Source organism: Nicotiana attenuata, unplaced genomic scaffold, assembly GCF_001879085.1.
Source record: "Nicotiana attenuata strain UT unplaced genomic scaffold, NIATTr2, whole genome shotgun sequence".
NCBI lineage: Eukaryota > Viridiplantae > Streptophyta > Magnoliopsida > Solanales > Solanaceae > Nicotiana > Nicotiana attenuata.
In genome coordinates, this window is record NW_017672676.1 from 36,523 (window position 1) to 56,097 (window position 19,575).

The window sequence follows — 19,575 nt, forward strand, 5'->3', positions numbered from 1 at the left end:
CCATCCGAATTTGGTTTTACCCCGAATAGGCATCGAGAAAACTGGGGATCTCGTGGCCGTCCGTCACATCGATATGCAATCGATATTGGGAAGAGGGAAAGAGTCCTTGGGGCATGCCTTATTCAAATCTTTATAGTCCACACACATTCTTAATTTATTCCCCTTCTTGGGGACTAACACTATGTTTGCTAACCAATCCGGGTATGTAACCTCCCGAATGGACCCTATTTTAAGGAGTTTAGATACCTCGTCCTTGATGAATGCATGCTTGACTTTAGATTGAGGCCTCCTTTCCTGTTTGACCGGACGAAAATTCGAGTCCGGGCTCAGCTTGTGAGTGGTTATTTCTAGCGGGATCCTTGTCATATCAAGGTGGGACCAAGCAAAACAATCTATGTTAGCAATAAGAAATTGAATGAGTTTTTTCCTGAGCTTGGGGCTTAACCTCGTGCCCAGGTATACCTTTTTATCGGGTAGATGCTCGATCAATATGACGTGTTCCAGCTCCTCGTCCGTCGATTTAGTGGCGTCAGAATCATCAGGGGCTATAAAAGACCTGGGAACCCAGTAATCACCGTCTTCATCAGCCCCCTGCTTCTCCGGTTGGGTCGGGCCGGTGTCGTTAATTGTTATTAGCTTCTTGCTTTGTGACCAAACTTGGCCCCTTTGTCGTTGCAAGTACGGATATCGAAATCGCCTCTTCGACCGCAAACATTTCCTTTGCGGCTGGCTGTTCTCTGTAGATTGTTTTATCCCTCCCGGTGTTGGGAATTTTAACACTTGGTGCAGAGTCGAGGGCATTGTAGATCCATGGCCTCCCGAATAGAGCGTTGTACCTCATATCTCCTTCGATCACATAAAACTTGGCTTCCTGGATGGTCCCCGCGGCATTCACCGATAATGTTATCTCCCCCTTAGTGGTTTCACATGACATTTTGAATCCGTTTAGAACTTGGACTGCAGGCACGATTTGATCTTGTAGACCGAACTGCTCTACGACCCTCGATCGGATGATGTTGGCCGAGCTACCTAGATAAATTAACACATGCTTAACTCGAGATTTATTTATGAGTACAGATATTACCAGTGCATCATTGTGGGGATGTACAATCTCTTCCGCGTCCTCGTTGTTGAAAGACAAGGTTCCTTCCGGTATGTAATCTCGAGTCCGTTTTCCCCTCGTGATGGATACTTTGGTGCGCTTCAACATCGGCCCCTGAGGGACATCGACCCATCTATGATCATATTGATGACGTGTTGAGGTTCTTCTTGTTTGGTTTGTTTATTAGAATGCCTATTCCTGAAATGATTCTTGGCTCGGTCGCTCAGGAATTCTCGAAGATGCCCGTCGTTGAATAACCAGGCTAATTCCTCTCTTAACTCTGTTCTGTGGCCGTGAGTGCCATGATATTTGCACATCTGGTTAGGATTTGGGCTGGATCGGATTGTAGAGGTCGAGGCCATTTGGTATCCTCGATGCGTCTGATAGATGATACAATGGTGGCAGCATCGACGTTAAAGTTGGATTCTGATAACCTCAGTGCTTCCTTAAGCTGATAGGCCAGTCGAAACCGTTCTTGCTCATGAGTCCTCAGTTACTGTGACCTCGATCACTTCTCCTTTCACTTCTTATGAGGTTTCTCCCGGATCCATTACCTCTTCAATTCCCATTGTATGGTTGATAACGATCCTTGCTTGATCTCGGTTCACGATCAATGTTCTCTTGGCTCTATCGACGGCTCTGACGGGATAAATGTACCTCGAAGGGGCCCCAAGTTGATCATGTTCGACTTTGAGTTTTGATTGATACCGGTTATGCACGTTGGCCCAAGTAACAGCCGGATATTCTATCAGATTTTGTTTTAACTGCTGTGAAGCCACCGAGCTTCGAACATTGAGTCCCTGGGTGAAATCTTGAATGGCCCAATCGTCCGGAATCGGTGGGTAAGTCCATTCTCTCCATTTAAAATCGGGACACAAACTCTCTGAGCATTTCATTATCCCTCTGTTTTACTTTGAAGAGGTCTGACTTCCTGGTCTCGACCTTGATAGCTCCGGCATGTGCTTTTAAGAAGGAATCTGCAAGCATAGCAAATGAGTCAATAGAATTAGGAGATAGGTTATGGTACCATATCATGGCTCCCTTGGATAGAGTTTCCCCGAACTTTTTCAGCGGGATAGACTCGATCTCATCATCTTCCAAATCATTCCCTTTGATGGCACATGTGTAGGAAGTCACGTGCCCGTTTGGATCGGTCATACCGTTGTACTTAGAAATCTCGGGCATGCGGAACTTCTTAGGAATTGGCTTTGGAGCGGCACTTAGAGGAAAAGGTTTCTGAACAAACTTCTTGGAGTCCGGGCCTTTCAATATCGGTAGTGCTCCTAGGATTTGATTAACCCTGGAATTGTAGGTTTCCACCTTCTTGTCATTTGCTTCGATTCTCTTCTCCCCCGATTCTATCCGTTTCGTTAGTTCTTCGAGCATCTTCATGGTCTCGGGGTTGGTCCCCGACTCCTTTTCATTCGGTCTCTCTGGGGTCGGTTCATTTCTGTGGACGTCTTCCCAGGATGGTTAGGGCTCAATCCTGCTCGGAGCACGGCTCTGGTTATGGAGTTGGGCTATCGCTGCCTGTTAAGCCTGTAACATTTTGAAGATTACCCGCAATTTGATCCCACTATCTTCGCCATTGTGCGTGCTTTGTGCAACCGATCGGACATCTCTGCGGATGTTGTTATTTGGATCGGTGGGCAAATTTGTATTGATGGCCACATGCAAGCTAACGTCGATCGGGTCTGCGACCGGGACTCCGCCGAGGTCGGCTGGGGGCACCTCGTTTCCGGGTGCCACGTTGTCATTTTTGCCATGGTGGCCGGATTCAGCGTCTACGTCTAGAGGGGCTGACTGGGAATACGACATTTTAGATTTTGGCCTGAAATCAGAGACACTTCAAAGAACAAGTGTAAAATAGGGTGTGTTATAGAAGTTTGTATCAAATAGCCACTATTATCCTTAGCCCCACGGTGGGCGCCAAACTGTTTACCCTCAAAATCGGATAACAATTAAATTTGTAAGTTGGTTTTAAGGATACGTAGTAAAATTCGACACAAAACAATTGATGAATTAAATTACAAATAAAGAAAGACAGAAATAATTCAAACCACACGAGTGAGATAGTTCCAATCTCAGTGAAATAATTGAACTCGATCCGAGCGCACTACGATCAGCAATAATGAACAAGAAAGATAGCTAATAGCATAGGAAATAATAATATATTGCCTTGAAGTGCGAGTTACCTTGTCTTTTACAAAAATCAGACCCCTTTTATATAGTAGGGGAATCCTACATTTGGTACAATTTTATAAAAGGTAAAAATCTCCTAATTAACTGATTGCCAATTTCTTCTCGGTACGTGCCGAGATCCCCGCCGTGATATTCGATCGGTCACAGATATCACGGTCTTCTATTGGCCGTGCTCGACCTCCTGACAATGTTCCTCGAAGTTAATCAAGACTAGAAACGATCCCGAATCACGACCCTAATATCCTTGAGGGTGGGTGTAATGGTCCAGACTCCGAATTGGTGAGATCTGTACCTCGGTCTAGGCCCCCCGTTACCGTATCTTTAGCTTGTCCTATCATGTCGGAGACCGGGATGTACTACGAGACCGATTTTATCTGTATACACTACTGAAGGAAGAATAACTTGAATATATGTGTGGAATTATACGTACCTTCTCCTCGGATATATGTCATAATCAATTGAACTCTACATTCAGCCATTCAGGTACATGTAGGTCGCGTCTTGAAACTAATTATCTAAGGGGAAAAAAATTCCACAACTAAATTATCTGAATCCTATGATTGAGAGAGGACCACATCCACAAGAGCAAAAGAGTTACATAAAATGATAATGCATGAAGTCCATCCTGTAACTCATATTGCAACAAATCATAAATCATCCTGTGGCTTTTAACCAAGCTCTTACCTTCAAACTCCTCGGTGGTAGGATTTCACATTAAAGTTTGTCACCCCATCATTCCCTCCAATACCTGCAGCTGCATCCTAATAAGATATATGGATTTAAGTAAAATATATTTATTTACGCTGTCAATAAATTTTAACATGTGGTAGTAGTTTAGTTATTATTTTTACTAGATTATCAGTTAATGCTTTCAAGAGATTTACTGACAATAACCTAATGAGTGATCTATAGTTGTGTAGATATTTTTACACCATTAGTGCGTAGAACTTGAACTCATTAGAAATATTTTAAAGTTCCAACTCAACAGGTCTCGGCTCCTTATGGAATCTACCCCCAAATTCTCATCCATTTATTCCCAAAGCACCAACATCAAGCATTTTTACTGAATCTCGATTATAATTGGAGAATACTTATTTTTAGTTTAGTGAAATGAAATTCTTTTCTATATGGGCTTAGTTTTTAACATGCATTGAATAATTACAATTTTTCTTTATACAAAAATCTTGCAATATATTCTTCTTGCTGAAGCTTCCCTACAAGGTATTATTCACTGAAAAATCCTCTAATATACTGTAGCTTCCTGGAAATTCAGAAAACTAATTTGCCTGATCAATAGTGAACTTTCTGGGCTTATTGAGTCACAAGTATAAATGTATAATATCCTCCTTATATAGCAAAAATAGTTACTCTTAAAACAGCGTCATTTTTTAAATTCTCATGCGTGCATTTACTTACAAACTTCACAATGTGTGTATCAAATAAACATGAAACAACTATAACCACAAAATGAGAGATCAGTGAAATATATAGCTTTTTTACTTTATTTTTCTGTTAAGTGAATATAAACTTTGAAAAGAAATTTACAGAGTGCCTTCCAAAGATGTCTGAATTAAAAGGACACAAAGAAGTTACTAATTTAACACATAAGAAAATAGTATAGGCTGTTATCAACTGCAATTTGCCCCTAATATTTGTAGCCAGAAACAAAGAGACTCTCAGAAGCAGCTCCAGTGGCACTTCCACCAGTGTACTTTCCAAGAGTGGCATCTGAATTGGCCTTGCACCTTGCCAAAAATGCCTGTTGGGCTTTGCCAACATTTTCCTGTTTTCCAGCCCAAGTCTTAAGTGTACTTTGCTGCAGAGCTCGACCAAAGGAAAATGACAGTGTCCAGGGCTTCAGCACTTCCAATTTGTTCATTGCATTTAGATTCACTGTTGCCTCTTCCTCACTCTGTCCTCCTGACAAGAACACTATCCCTGGCACTGCTGGTGGCACTGTCCGGCGCAGCGCTGTAACTGTGTATTCTGCTATTACCTCTGCTGCAACCTAAGACAAGTAACAAGGGTATATTATACTGTCAATTTATTCGGATTGATTGTACATATGGTCGTCCAACTTTAACAACTCAACTACGTCTACATATCACAGAAAATGAAAATGCTGAAAGATGTTAAATCTGTTTCGAAGCCTGTTACTGTGTTACATGCATAATACAATGTAGGCATAGTCATGTCATCAGCTAATTTTACATGATATCATGATACCATTTAAACACACAAAAAGAAAAAACTCATTTTCCGAACCACTTTAAAAGATAAAAATAAAAACTCGTGATCTGCCACAAGGTGACAGAGGTATTAGCTAGATGAGTCCGGATAAAAAAAGAGCAGTACGGTGCACTAAGCTCCCGCTATGTGCGGGGTCCTGGGAAGGGCCGTACCACAAGGGTATATTGTATGCAGCCTTACCCTGCATTTCTGCAAGAGGCTGTTTCCATGGCTCGAACCCGTAAGCTCCTGGTCACATGGCAGCAACTTTACCAGTTAAGCCAAGGCTCCCCTTCCAGATGAGTCCGAAAATAAATTTTAAAACTTTTTTTAATGCCATCACAAGGATATCATGTAATTGTGAGGTAACCGACTAAATTGAATAAGTGATAGGATAGTTGTGTTTCTGAAACCTGATTTAAATCCTTTTTTTTAACATTTTTTATATTTTGTAATATATAGAGTATCGACATACTTGAGTTATTTTTCCTTACTAAAGCTGGATAACCACCCAAGATACTAAACACATATATTTGACATGCAACATTAATGCAAGCTAGCACAGTAGAAATGCTTACCTTTGGGCTATCAGAGCCAGGAGTGACCATGTTGGGCTTCAAGAGAGTTCCTTCAAGAAGAACATGGTGGTCATTGAGAGCCTTGTAAACAGCTGCAAGAACAGTTTCAGTAGCAGCAGCACATTTCTTGATGTCATGGTTTCCATCAGTGAGGATCTCTGGCTCAACAATTGGCACAAGTCCATTCTCTTGGCAAATGATAGCATAACGAGCTAGTCCCTGAGCATTCTGCTGGATGGACAACTCAGAAGGCTCGGTGGGTCCAATTTTCAGCACAGCTCTCCACTTGGCAAATCGAGCACCTTGTTGAGACATAATATAATTAAATCATTAAAACTGATATCAGAGCAGACAAGAGGTCTCAAAAAATAGTTCCACGTGTTTGGCTCATGAAAAAGGAATCACGGCAACACTCATGAGGGGTATGTTGAGATGTAGTATAACTAAAAGTGTGGTTTTAGTAATAGCTTAAACTTTAAAATGATATGATTACAGAATTCAGCACATACCTGCTTTGTAGTACTGTGCGCAACGTGCGCCCAAAGAGTCAAAACCTTGAGTTGTAGTCTCACCATTGGTTCCTGCTAATTCCACTGTGCCCTTGTCCACCTTTATGCCGGGAACAACATTATTTTCTTGGAGAACTTCGACAAAAGGCTTGCCATCCGAAGTATTTTGGTAAAGGGTTTCCTCAAAGAGGATGACACCAGAGAGGTAAGTGAGAGCATTGGGAGAGGTGAAGAGAAGTTCACGAAGAGCTTGACGATTGGACTCAATGTTCTCAACGTTAATGCTAGCTAAACGTTTTCCAATAGTGCCGGTACTTTCATCAGCTGCCAAAATACCCTTCCCTGGTATTGCTATGTACTTGGCGTTCTTGATAAGTTCCTCTGCATATCATAATTAATGTGAGATCAACTATTGTAGGAAATATATAGCACACAGAAATAATATTCATGATAGTTAATAGGAACAAAAATGAACGCCAAAATACATGAGAATAAAAAGAAAAGAGATAATTTTATCCATGGTCATTGAACTTTTGTGTTTGTTACCCAAAAGTACTTTTCTTTTTTTTGTTACGTAAAAATCATTCAACTTTGTGTTCATTACACAAAAGTCACTTTTCTTTCTTTTGTTACACAAAAATCATTTTATTTTGCTCTAGTTATCACAAAAGTCACATTTTTACTTGAAAAGTCTATTATGCCCTTGATATTATATAAACATTCATATTTATGTAATACCTTCTATAGTATATATATACTATACAATATAATTTTAACTATGTATTTATTTATTATTTTTATAATATATTCGTATATTTAATTTTTTTTCTTAACTTTAATTTTCACGATATATTAGTAGCGTTAAAAAATAATTTTTTTCAGCAATTCTTTTTTTTGAATTTAATTGACCGACCGAAGTTGGTCGGTAATTTCTGACCAACTTTGGTCGGTATGCCTTCCAACCTTCAAATACCGACCACACGTTAATGGTCGCATTTTGGACGGTTATTGGCCATCACCGCCAACTTGGTCGATTTTTTGGACGGTTTTTCCCGAATTTCTAGTAGTGTAATTTTCTAAATACCAATTGCCCAGGTAAATCCCCAAGAAAATATCCCCAACTAAACTTTGCATGTAGTACCTAGGGATNTATATTAAAGTTACTGACAAATTTAATAATGCTACTAATATATTTTGAAAATTAACGTTAAGCAAAAATTAAATATATGAATATATTATAAAAATAATAAATAAAATAACATTAAGTTATTTTATTTATTAATAAACTACATAGTTAAAAATATATTATATAGTATATAATATAGAAGGTATTACATAAATATGAAGGTTTATATAATATCAAGAGCATAATAGACTTTTCAAGTACATGTGACTTGTGATAACTAGAGCAAAGTAAAATGATTTTTGTGTAACAAAAGAAAGAAAAATGACTTTTGTGTAATAAACACAAAGTTGAATGATTTTTATGTAACAAAAAAAAAAGATTGACTTTTGGTAAGAAACACAAAAGTTCAAGACCATGGATAAAATTAACTCAAAAGAAAAACAAGGATGCTTGGGATTTTGATATGGAAATCCCTTCTCAATAAGGAAAAACAACAGTAATATACTATTACTACAGTAGGAAATATTTACAATTAGTAGTCTAGAGTAAAGTAATCAAGAGACTATTACAAACTTGAAAGGCAAGCTCTCTTTGGAGATGCACACTTCTAACTTTAAATTATTTTTCTCACACTGTCTGTGAAGAGCGAAAGAGCTCCCCTAACTATACAGGTAGATTATCCAAACCACTTTTACGAGTAACGCAACCAAAACAGTTTGTTGCATTAGTGTTCGATATCGAGGATTGGATTATAAAGTGGACGCCTAAAGGAGACAGTACATGAATTGTTGAACAAATATAGCTAGATTCTACATGTTGAATACAACCAAACTTGCATGACAATCATTCACGTAATATCCTATCTTCTTTAATATATAATTGCATAAACAATGAAAACTATAGATAATAACGTATGTATGGCTTTGCATGCTAGCAAACTAATATAGTATATGTAATTATATGCTAGGCTAGTCTCTCTTATATATATATAGTTGTATATATACTGCTTAAATTACATTTTGGCATGGAATAAAAGTAAGAGAGAGTGAGAGAGGGGGTTACCAGCATATTTTCCAACAAAGGCAGACATGGTTGTGGATTAGTAGTGCTAAAAGGATAATACTTGGATAAAAAAGCCAACTGAGAACGGACGAGAACCCAAAAGCTAGGAACCAATCTATATAGATGACTTTGGAGTGGATATTTCTATATGATCCTTTCATGACACGTGTCAACAGATTAGCCCAGCAAAGATTATCGTCATGGTTTAGAGAAATGAGTGAACATCAATATAATCTCACTGCCAAACGTCGCCTTTCTGGCCCTTCTATCCTTATTGTGAGGCAAATTTTTGTGGGGAAGCTGCTGCCTCATCTCCAATATTTTGTTTCTTTCCAGATTAAGATACGGAGCCCAAAAGACCAACTTTATCCCCCGAGGGCTCTCGAAACACTGTCATATGTAAGAAGCTGTTTACTTTCTATTTTGAATTCTTCAATTTTGTTGCAGCACAAGGAAATCGGAAGAGGTGAAGAAGATGGGAAATAGTGAAAGTCGAATGCATATAGAAGAAGCTTCCAAGTTCCACCATAGGCTATTAAGTCTCCATAAGAAGCTTGTTCATTAATAATCATCCATATGTTGTAGCCTCTCAAATCCCTCCAGTCTCATCAAGCAAGGGGGTCGATACACACTTGTATTAATATTAAATTGCACGAATTCCTCACCAACAACAAGTACTTCATATCAAATCCATCTTTAATGCATCTCCTGATTCAGAGATAGCAAAAAGGGTTGCGCCATAGGGATACATACATAAGGCCACCCTTTTTTGTAAACTGTGTTCATTGACTAATAAAAAGCTTGCCTTATGAAAAAAAATTACACTTGTTTAGACCATACCCCTGAAAAATGTTACCTTAAGTCGACTTTGTGATAGATCAGGCCACACTAGGTTTAATGGCCTAATATGTGTAGTAAGCTAGGTGTCGATGTGCAAAAATTACTGTAAATCACATTTATAATGCCTGTATAGTCAAAAATGTTCCAAAATGTCCATTACCCGGTACATAGTGGTTCGTCGTGCTCACCTTGACTCTCTTCTTTTTAATGATTGTCAAAAAAGAAAAAGAAAAAGGGAAAATTGAATTGGAACTGAAAGTACATCTCTCATGTGATTGCGGGGCATGGAAGGGCCACAACTTTTGGTTCAGTCGTCGTCTGTGCCAAAATATCGATCACCGAACTCGCCCATCCCAGGAATAACACGAAAGTCATCATTTAAACCAATTTCAATCTCAGATGTCACAATCTTTATTCTTGGGAATCGCTTACAGACCACATGCACTCCTTGGGGTGCCTAGTTAAAAAAAAATAACAGCAGTTATTATTCCACAGAAGCGTTGCAGTAGGGTAGTCCACAAATTGAACACTACAAGAGTCAATTGTTGACGAAAGGTGGCTTCGAAGAGGTGCAAATCCTAACTGGATAATTCAGTGAACTTACAGAAATGAGATTGAGGAATAAAATGTTGGGCTCTGGGACACCCTTCTTTAGCAGTAAAGAAATAGCTTGAACTGCTGAATTCCCTGTTGATATAGACACATAATAGTCCTTGCTTACACAATCTTTTGTAAAGAGATCATCATAAAATTCTTGATCATGTAGATCAACCATGTTTTAATGGGCTCGTGGTCAGTTATCTGATATCCCAGGCATTCTTAAAAAGACTAACCTGTTCCGAGGATCGGATCCAACAACAGGACATGTCTTTCTGCAATATCTAGTGGCAGTTTCTCATAGATCAGCTGCATCATTATTAAGGAAATGACATTATTTTTATAAATAAAAATAAAAGAGAGCAAAAGCCAATATCTCAGGAGGGCGTAAAAGATGTAACGACTCAGGAGGACCCTGCAGATTGCTAACCTGCTGACCATTGTCACCTTCTCTGTGAATAAGGATCTTGCCAATCTTAATACCTTTACAACATGCTCGCAAGGCATTCTCCATGCTCTCCCCACTGTGCATAATTAGAAAATTTTATGGTTAACAAACAGAATCCAGCAATCCGATCACTTTGGTGAAGGCAGAGAAGACAAGAAAACAAACACTTGTTAAACCAGACCATGGGATGATGATTAGGGAATTGTCCTGGACGCATTTCACAATATTATGAACCAGTTAATTCGTGATGAATAGCAAGCATCCCCAGTGAATGACAATAATTTGACATTAAGTTTAAGACAAATTTAAACTGCAAGCCTTCTCTGGGGTATATTTTTGCCACTTGAAGAAAATGAAACCCCCATTAATATAGACCTTTACGAAGGCGCTAACTCTTAGCATCAGAAATCTTGATCCTGTCAGCGTAACAAGTATTTATCCTAAAAATGCAAAATGAAGCTTTGCCATCTTGAATATCTCAAGTTTCCGATCTGTCATTTGTTATCTTCAGTCTTAATCACTAACAAGATGCCATGATGTTCCATGTGACAGCTTTAAACATATGTATCGGAGTCTCGCACATGCATGGACCCTTGCATTTCCCTTCACTAAACAGCCCAGTTTGGAACAAAAGTACACCAAATAGAATAAGTGAACAACATAGCATTGAGGACATGGTCAACCAGACAATCGATTAAACAATGAAATACATTTGAGAAGAGTTCCCAAACTACATGCACCAACATATGGTAAAAAGCATATCGTACAAAACAAATTGTTACTACCATCTAAGAAATAAAGGAAAATGCTAATTACAAATTACAAATTATTACCTTCTAATTACTGAAACACCACATAACCTCTTACAAAAATCAACACCGCTGTATACAGATCCTGCACTCACAAGAAATATATTTAATTAAGAATTTATTTCCGCTCATTGAGGCAGTTCCTCACTCAATTGGGTATATAGAAAAACATAAAGTCCAACAATATAGCAATAGTGCCATATCTTGACCAATACAATAAATGAGCTGTAATGCACTGACAATATGGCTGATGCTCTTCCGGATACAGATCAAAGATGTATTGCGTCATAAATCCTAGTCTCTTTCAGTTACAATTCAAACAATATTTTTTATAACAAATACTAAGAACGATTGGCTGAATTGTAACCGAAAGCGACTAGCCATTATGAGTCAAATTTCATAGTTGTATCCAGAATCCCATCTGTCCTAAAAAGGATAACCATCAAGCCTGATCTTTTGGCCTAATGTCAGTAACCCAACTATTTAAACTGGAGTACTCAAAGAAGCTACTTCAGAGCCCTATGAATAAGATTTTTAAATACAAGGCCATGAATTTCCCAATCGCAGTAGCAGCTTACCAGTTGGAGTGATCACCTGCTTTTCTGTAAATGGAAGATGGCCCAAACCATGTTCAACGACCTGGTTCAGGTGAAGATGAATCTAGTTGATAAGCTAAAGAAAGATTGACTTTCCCTGATGGGCCGAGAAAGATAGGCTAACCAGTCAAGCAATGAACTGTGCAGCAATGTACTTACCAATCGAATCAATCTATCAGCATAAAACACAAAATCATGTTTAGTTGTCTGAGCATCCCGTATAAGTGTATGCATGCCACGTATCTGAATGAAAAAGTACCGATCTTTAGGAGCATATAGGAGATGGATCTTGAACAACGAAAAGGCGGCTTCAAGATAAATAGAGAAATGGATAAAAAGGGTCAAGATAATATCTTAAATTCTTAAGATAAAAGTGGTACCTGGAAAGTTGATTGAATGACATATAAGTTAGGATATATTTTACAGAGATCATGTTGACCAAGTTTTGTCCGAAGATGTTGCACAATCAAATCGATAGCAACATGATTGTCTCCACCTCGGGGAATGATAATGTCAGCATACTTCTTTGTAGGAAGAATGAAGTCATCAAATGCCGGTTTCACAAACTTAGAGTACTGCATCAAGATTAAATCAAATTAATGTGAAAACCAAAAACTTAACCATAAAAATTGTGCTAAATTTCAGTCTTCAGATAATGTTCAATTTCAAAACAGTTTAGAAACTTAACGGAAGTTTGAACAGTCAGTTTTGGGAAGGCAATTTAAGTTGAGATGGAAGTTGTATCGTCACTTTAAGAAAAATTGGTTTTTATTGAGCTTATTAGCAAAAAGGCAATTTTAGAAACTTATAATGGAAGTTTCAGACGTGACTTGAGAAAGGAAGAAGTGAGAAAGAAACTTAGTCATCAACTCACTGATCTGCGTCATAAAGAAATTGTTGGAAATTGGAAGAGCAAAAACCTCAAGAAATGCTTTGTCAAAATATCTGTCAAATTGGGTGAAAGATTACCAATAATTTCAAATAAGCCTGAAAGTTTTCCTAACCTGATCAAGCACTGTAGCAATATCTCTTCCCTTTTCAGCTGTGTCACGTCTTATTCTCCTTGCAAGACGTACATCAGCATCTGCACTGAAAACTTAAGATGATGAAACCACACTAGTAGAAGACCCAACAGGAAGCAATTTCCAAGTAGACATGGAAGGATACAACATATAGAGGTTATATGCTCATGTATCAAGACCTAAAGTAGGGCATCAATCTTAAGGAGCTAAAAACAGCTCTAAGGAAAAGATTTTAAAAAATAAACACAAGAAACCATAATATTACAGAAGTTTGAGTGGAAGCACTCCTTAAGAAGAGTTTGAGCGAAATTGTGGTTCGGTCTTTCATGATATCTGTTTCAGTGAAGACCTTGACTCTTACATAGGATGGATATTCATGCATTACAGCGTGTTCTAATCACTGGCAGTCCTATTTCAAGAATCATATTAGGTTTTTAGGCCAACAAAGGGACTAGCTCCGTATTTTTATACTTATTCCTTATTATTTGGTTTTATTTTAGAGGGAACACCATTGAAATTTTTTATCCATAGGGGAGAAACCTTAGAAGGGAAAATATCCATGTAGAAAGAATAATATATGAGATAACTGCTAGGACACTGTATTGATCTTTCTCTTGTACATCATGGTCACGAGTCAATAAGACGGCACAACTCAGGCCATAAGGACAATAAAGAAACGTCAAAAGAAAGGAGATGAAAGAACCTGTATCAACAAATATCTTCATATTCATCAGATCTCGGACACGTGGATCGTGAAAGATGAGTATGCCTTCCAAAATTATAACATCTGAAGGATTGACCTACCAAGTAATTAAAATAAAGGTGGTGAATTGACACTATAGAGAATTCTGAACAAAGAAAGCTACAACTCCAAATGCAGGAAATTGCTTGTTTCTCCACTTATGGATCCCCAGTTGTCTATCAAGAAAAGTAAGTGTTTTTTGCGTCATCGGAATGCAATCTCCTTCTCCCATTTTAATCTTTCAGATAGGTATTCAATTGGAGGAAAGAAATAGTCGATAAAGACAAGGGAGGTCAAAAGTTGAGTAAGATATGTGGGGCGCATAAATTGATGTACTCCCTCTGTTTCAGTTTATGTGAACCTATTTCCTTTTTGGTCTGTTTCAAAAAGAACGACCCCTTTCTAAATTTGGTAACAATTTAGCTTAAACTTACAATTCTACCCTTAATGAGAAGCTTTTATAACCACACAAATACTCTGGGCCCCTTTTTGACTTGTTTAGGACCACAAATTATAAAAGTCTTTATTTTTTCTTAAACTCCGTGCCCAGTCAAACAAGTTCACATAAATTGGAACGGAGGGAGTATTCTTTAAAAAAATTGGATGACGAAGCTGCAGTGAAATGAAACAAAGATAAAATCATGCTATAAAGAATTACCCTTCGAAGGGGGAATACGTCATTTTTGTAACTCTTAAAATCATATTTTGGAATATCTACCGCTTGTCCATGCTTCAATTTCTCCACCACACGCAACAATTGTTCGGTGTCAAATGCATCTGAACAATAAGAGAAAGAAGCATGAAAATTACACAAGACATTATCCTATAACGTGTATCTGATATTTAAATAATTCCTAGACTAACATATCAATCAAGATTAAGAGATTTCAAAGAGTTTATACATGTGTGAACACTATAAATCAAAATTCAAACACCAAAAATTATCATTCGTTGGTTAAAGAAGGATTTCCAATAAGATTGAGGCGTTAAAGAAGGATTTCCAATAAGGTTGAGGACAGTATAAGTCATAGGTCTCGAACAAATAAACAGAGTTCTTTGAAGTCACATCAAGTCTAGTACAAGAGAGTCCAATTTAAATTTGTGTATACTGTATGGGCAACTGCAAGAATGATTTTGAGATTCCAGAAAAAAAAACACACACATTTAGTGATGCTTTTTCCTATAAATGATATCATTTTCCCATATGAGAAATTAAACCAACTCAAAAAATGGACTAGACTAACCAGGATGGTCAAAGTTGTACTCATGAACTTTTGTTAGTTCTTCAAGAGTCAAAGTATGATAAAAGGAATCCTGCAAATTCAAACCCGAGTCAGACAAATCAGATAATGAATTTTGGTAGGCCCCACATAAGTTTTCGGCAAACAAAAAGACAGAAATGTAGAGTATTTTCCGAATCCTCTTAAATCATCTTTTTTACCGAACTTCTGTTACAGAACATCTCAGATGAAGCACAATGGAATTAAAATTAGTGATTCATCAAAAAATCCCTCTTATTGATCGTTAAAGGTAGAAGCAAAATGAAATATGATTTAAGTTTATAGTTCACATCTATCATAAATTGAAGGGATATTGTAGAAACCCACCAGAAGAAAGTTGAGGTATAGGAGAGCCTAGCTAACCAATCATCTCATCAAGAGGAAAAGCATAGCAGGTGATATAAACACATTAAATAGTTATACATTTAATAGGAAGAGATAAGGGAACAGAGGCCAGCGTTAAAAAGACTGCATTGGAGAAGACTACGATACTATCTATTCATGCGAAGGATGACGTGGCTGTAAACTTACACTTGTTCATCAAAATTACGTAAAGCTTTTTATCCCACTCAGAAAAAACCCACCTGGTTAACTAGTACGACACGCTGATCACGAAGCTGCTCCATAATTAAATCACAAACTGTTGTCTTGCCTGATGCAGCACCTCCAGCAACGCCTGCAGGGGAACATATTTTATGAGCATGGATTAAAAAAATACGTAGCAAGAGTATGGAAGATTCATAAAGGATAAAAGTTTCAAATTAGTCATAATTAGCATTTACAGCCTTGAATCTGATTGGGGGGGGGGGGGGGGTAGGGAATAGTTGCACGAAAAATTAATTTCGAACATTGTTTGAAGTTACATGAATCGGTTGAAAAGCCAGATAACCAATTTTCATAGCAACCATATTACTGACACACTCGCTGAGAGGAAAATTCATAAACTGCTCCATCGAGCAACAATAGATAGATGCCTGACAGAACCTGTAAAGTTTTCCCAGCCCATTATCAACCTATCTGTCGATTACAACAACAACAACAACAAACCCAGTGTAATCCCACAAGTGGCGTCTGGGAGGGTAATGTTAGATATTTATTCCAGCAATCGACAGATAAGACAGATAGATATCAACCTATCTGTTGATTGCAGGAATAAATACCAAGGAACAAATTTTGGAGAAGCAAGGTTCAAATTTCGACCTGTACATGCTACATCATTTTAAACTAACTCCACTGAGACATAATTCACATTCTGATCAGCAGGGAAAAAGCAGGATTAGTCCCAAAATCCGTATTGAGTATTTTCTTAACATATACCCAGCATAATCAGAAAAGAATTGGTTTAACATCATGGTGGAATCTAGCATATCTTAACCAAACCCTTCGCATGGGCTCGACGCGCACTTATATGGTCTGGAGAGGCTTACTTATCTTATAGTTTAGGGGCTTGATCCGTCTTTGGTTTCATTGCTTGTTGTTTTGTCTGAAAAGCAGCCAAAATCCAAAGCCAAAGAAAGACTCCAAAAGAGTTCTAGATCAAGCCAGATAGCCAACTAAATCATTTCTAAGCAGGCAAGATGGCTTCCTAACTTTCATGGCCCCTCAAGATTTTAGCCCTTTTCATCTCTTCATTTTGTGCATCCATGAATAGCTTTACCATGTGTTGAAACATACATATTGAAGCCAACATCCATCCAAAAGAGTGATGAATTATAAGTGGAACTAATCATTCGTCGTGTGCACATGACTAAAGCTTGAGTAACTATGGGTTAGTTTATTGAGCTAACACTAGCCTTTGATGTACACATGACATAAAGCTTAAGTAACTATAGTCAATTTCTTGAGCTTACACTATAAGCTGCTCTGGAAATCATCAAAAATAAAGATCACGAAAATATTCCAAAAATAGTGGTAGAGAACAATAACTAAGTGGTTATTGAGATAAACAGTCCCTTTTTAAAACAAAAAATTGCAATTGTAAATGTGAAGTTTGTTGAGACAATGCTCAAGTGACAAAAAAGAGAGATATCACTGCCGATACATACCAATGATGAAAGGTTGCTTATGAAAACTATCATCTATAGAGGTAGTTGGTTGCTCAATTTCTGGAGTACGTGGCTGCTCCATATGGAATCCAGAATAATGAACTCCTGATGATGCTTCTATCAAATCTTCAACTGCATTTGAACCCATTTGTTGATTTTAAACTCTGCATTTAAGTACCAACAATCAGCGGTGGGCTACTAGCTTCTATAAAAGATAAATACTAAATCATAAAATTGTCATTCATATGGTTAACAATAATGGAGAATATCAGAAAATTTTGCTTCTCTTTCAAACTTAAAGCATGATCGAGATGGTTAGCAAGACTGATTAGTGGCCCTAGGCTGTTGCCTAGGCATTTTGTTTGAGAATGAGATAAAAAGTAAAAGGGAAAATGACACTGTATAGTCGCTCTCAAAATAACAGCCAAACAAATGCATATTTTTTTGTATATTTTCTATATATATATACACTCTGTGTGTTATATACAAAAATTATACAAATTTTATACACTTTTTCAGCTACTGAATGTAAATAGTTCCTGGCGCGGGCTAGAAGTCATAATACCCCAAAGTTAAAAGTGGCAGTAGAATAAATATCACATCTTTATCAAAGTGCTATCTCATCACAACTGTGTTTACTCTCTGTAAAGTTCATTTAGCTTTATATTATTATATTCTCTTAAATACCTACAGCATAAGCTGTAACTAAGATTTTCTAATATATATAGAATAGCACTAGTAGTTAATGCTTCTATTATACATATATGTCTGAGTAATGCTTCTATGTGAAAGAGAGGGGAAGCTAAGAATCAATGAGAGATCAAAGTTTGGCAGATGCATTGGCTTTATAATGAGTTGGCTCGTCTTGGTACCTAGGCAAACACCTTCAAAAGTTATGGCCTTAACGTGAAAATGGATTGGTTTATTTCTGCGAGTGAGCTAATTCTACAGAAGAACCCACTCATATCAGCCTACTTTGGTATCTTGTGAGTAATTTGAATATCAAGAACTGAAGTTCATAATTCATGATTCCTTGATATTTGAATATGCATAAGACAATACGTATAGGAAAATTGCTAAGTTTTGTACTCCATTGCTGGAGTCAAAACTATGTCCAAATACAGAAGTATACAATGTTGCGAGTTTAGCTCTTCTGCTAACATCAGCTTAACAAATCTAACTCTAATCCACAAACTGTCACCCCTGCACCATCAGTTTTCTGTTCTTCAACTCAAACCTCTAGGTCAGCAGTCAGCTGATTTGATTTGGCCACTCCACAATCCGGTGAAACAGTCTAGCAATTCAAGTACTACAAAAGTTCCTAACAAACTTATAGATGACAATCTGAATGCTAAATGGATATGCATAAAGACGCAGCAATCCGCTAAGACCCTAGTATATACGATATAGAATGTGATCTGCTACTCTAGTTGAGTAATTACCCCGTATCAGTGGCATCTAATTCATTGATCTTAAGAGTCCAGATGATAGCAAGTTAGCACTAGCAGCACCATTGCTAGTATATCTCCTCGTAAAGTGACACTTATCTCTAGCCTAAATAGGTACATGTGGCGTTGCTCTATCCTACTTCAAACTTATAAAAGATCACAATGAAACTCAGAGCAGCGTCAGCCTCAGCTCACTCATCAACGATCACAACAAAGAATTGGTAGCTTCATGTGACCAAAAAAGTATTAATTTCATTCCAATCACATCCATAATAAAGCTCAACAGCAAATAAAATTATTCTAGAAAAAAAAACCACAGGCAACAGATAAACAATCTAATAACAAACAAATACGGATTCTACAGGACCAACACAAAATCAGTAGACATTTCAGAGATCGGAGAGGAAACTTCTAGATTCAAAATCCAACTGAACAATTAACAAACACTCGTAAGAACAGAGAGGCGAGTGAAAGCAAGTGTTCAACGTGAATGCAGATTTGATTGATGAACTTTTAGATACCTTTTATAGATTGATGTTCCAATTTTCAAAGCTTATTTGAGATTCGGAATCAGTTACAGAGAGGAGAGGTAGATACAATGAACAATGAACAGTGGTGTCATCTATCAGTAGAGTGTGTTGTAGGCTTCGTTACGGACATGATGAATTTATAGAGAGAGCGGAAAGTGTGATTTGCTCTCTAGTTAGACTATGGGCTTGATATTTTGTTGAAATTACATGTACGGCCACTGATTCTTTTTTTCCTTTTTTCCTTTTTTATATTGGGGTTATAAATGTGCAGTGAAAGGTAAGTTAAATGATCGAGGTTACACCTAGGCACCGATTCGGATGTGGGACCAGCTGACCCCACTCGCCCATAGCAATGTCGACGCTGGACCAAAAGTCTCACCTTATTGTAGTTCCGTGAATCTACCAAAAAG

General features: G+C 37.7%; 2 protein-coding genes across 4 annotated transcripts; both read right to left on the reverse strand.

Moving 5' to 3' along the window:
- Positions 1–4,772: 4,772 nt before the first annotated feature.
- Positions 4,773–8,922, reverse strand: LOC109214073 (fructose-bisphosphate aldolase, cytoplasmic isozyme 1). Its single transcript, XM_019377954.1, has 4 exons — positions 8,809–8,922; positions 6,621–7,001; positions 6,112–6,413; positions 4,773–5,312 (listed from the first exon to the last, which is right to left on the reverse strand). Exons 1-4 carry the CDS (start codon positions 8,834–8,836, stop codon positions 4,950–4,952), a joined length of 1,074 nt encoding a protein of 357 aa, XP_019233499.1. The 5' UTR covers positions 8,837–8,922; the 3' UTR covers positions 4,773–4,949.
- An 812-nt stretch (positions 8,923–9,734) lies between these two features.
- LOC109214072 (uridine kinase-like protein 3) lies at positions 9,735–19,315 on the reverse strand. Of its 3 annotated transcripts, none has more exons than XM_019377951.1 (15): positions 19,157–19,315; positions 17,188–17,351; positions 15,727–15,818; positions 15,107–15,176; positions 14,521–14,639; positions 13,824–13,920; positions 13,103–13,182; positions 12,479–12,673; positions 12,258–12,341; positions 12,081–12,141; positions 11,527–11,587; positions 10,676–10,769; positions 10,482–10,554; positions 10,253–10,335; positions 9,735–10,105 (listed from the first exon to the last, which is right to left on the reverse strand). In XM_019377951.1, the coding sequence occupies exons 2-15, from the start codon at positions 17,333–17,335 to the stop codon at positions 9,956–9,958; spliced, it is 1,407 nt and encodes a 468-aa protein (XP_019233496.1). In that variant the 5' UTR covers positions 17,336–17,351; positions 19,157–19,315; the 3' UTR covers positions 9,735–9,955. The 3 variants fall into 3 exon arrangements, with proteins under 3 accessions (XP_019233496.1, XP_019233498.1, XP_019233497.1); XM_019377953.1 differs by lacking the exon at positions 19,157–19,315 and adding an exon at positions 19,007–19,135; XM_019377952.1 differs by lacking the exon at positions 19,157–19,315 and adding an exon at positions 19,003–19,135.
- Positions 19,316–19,575: the final 260 nt, after the last annotated feature.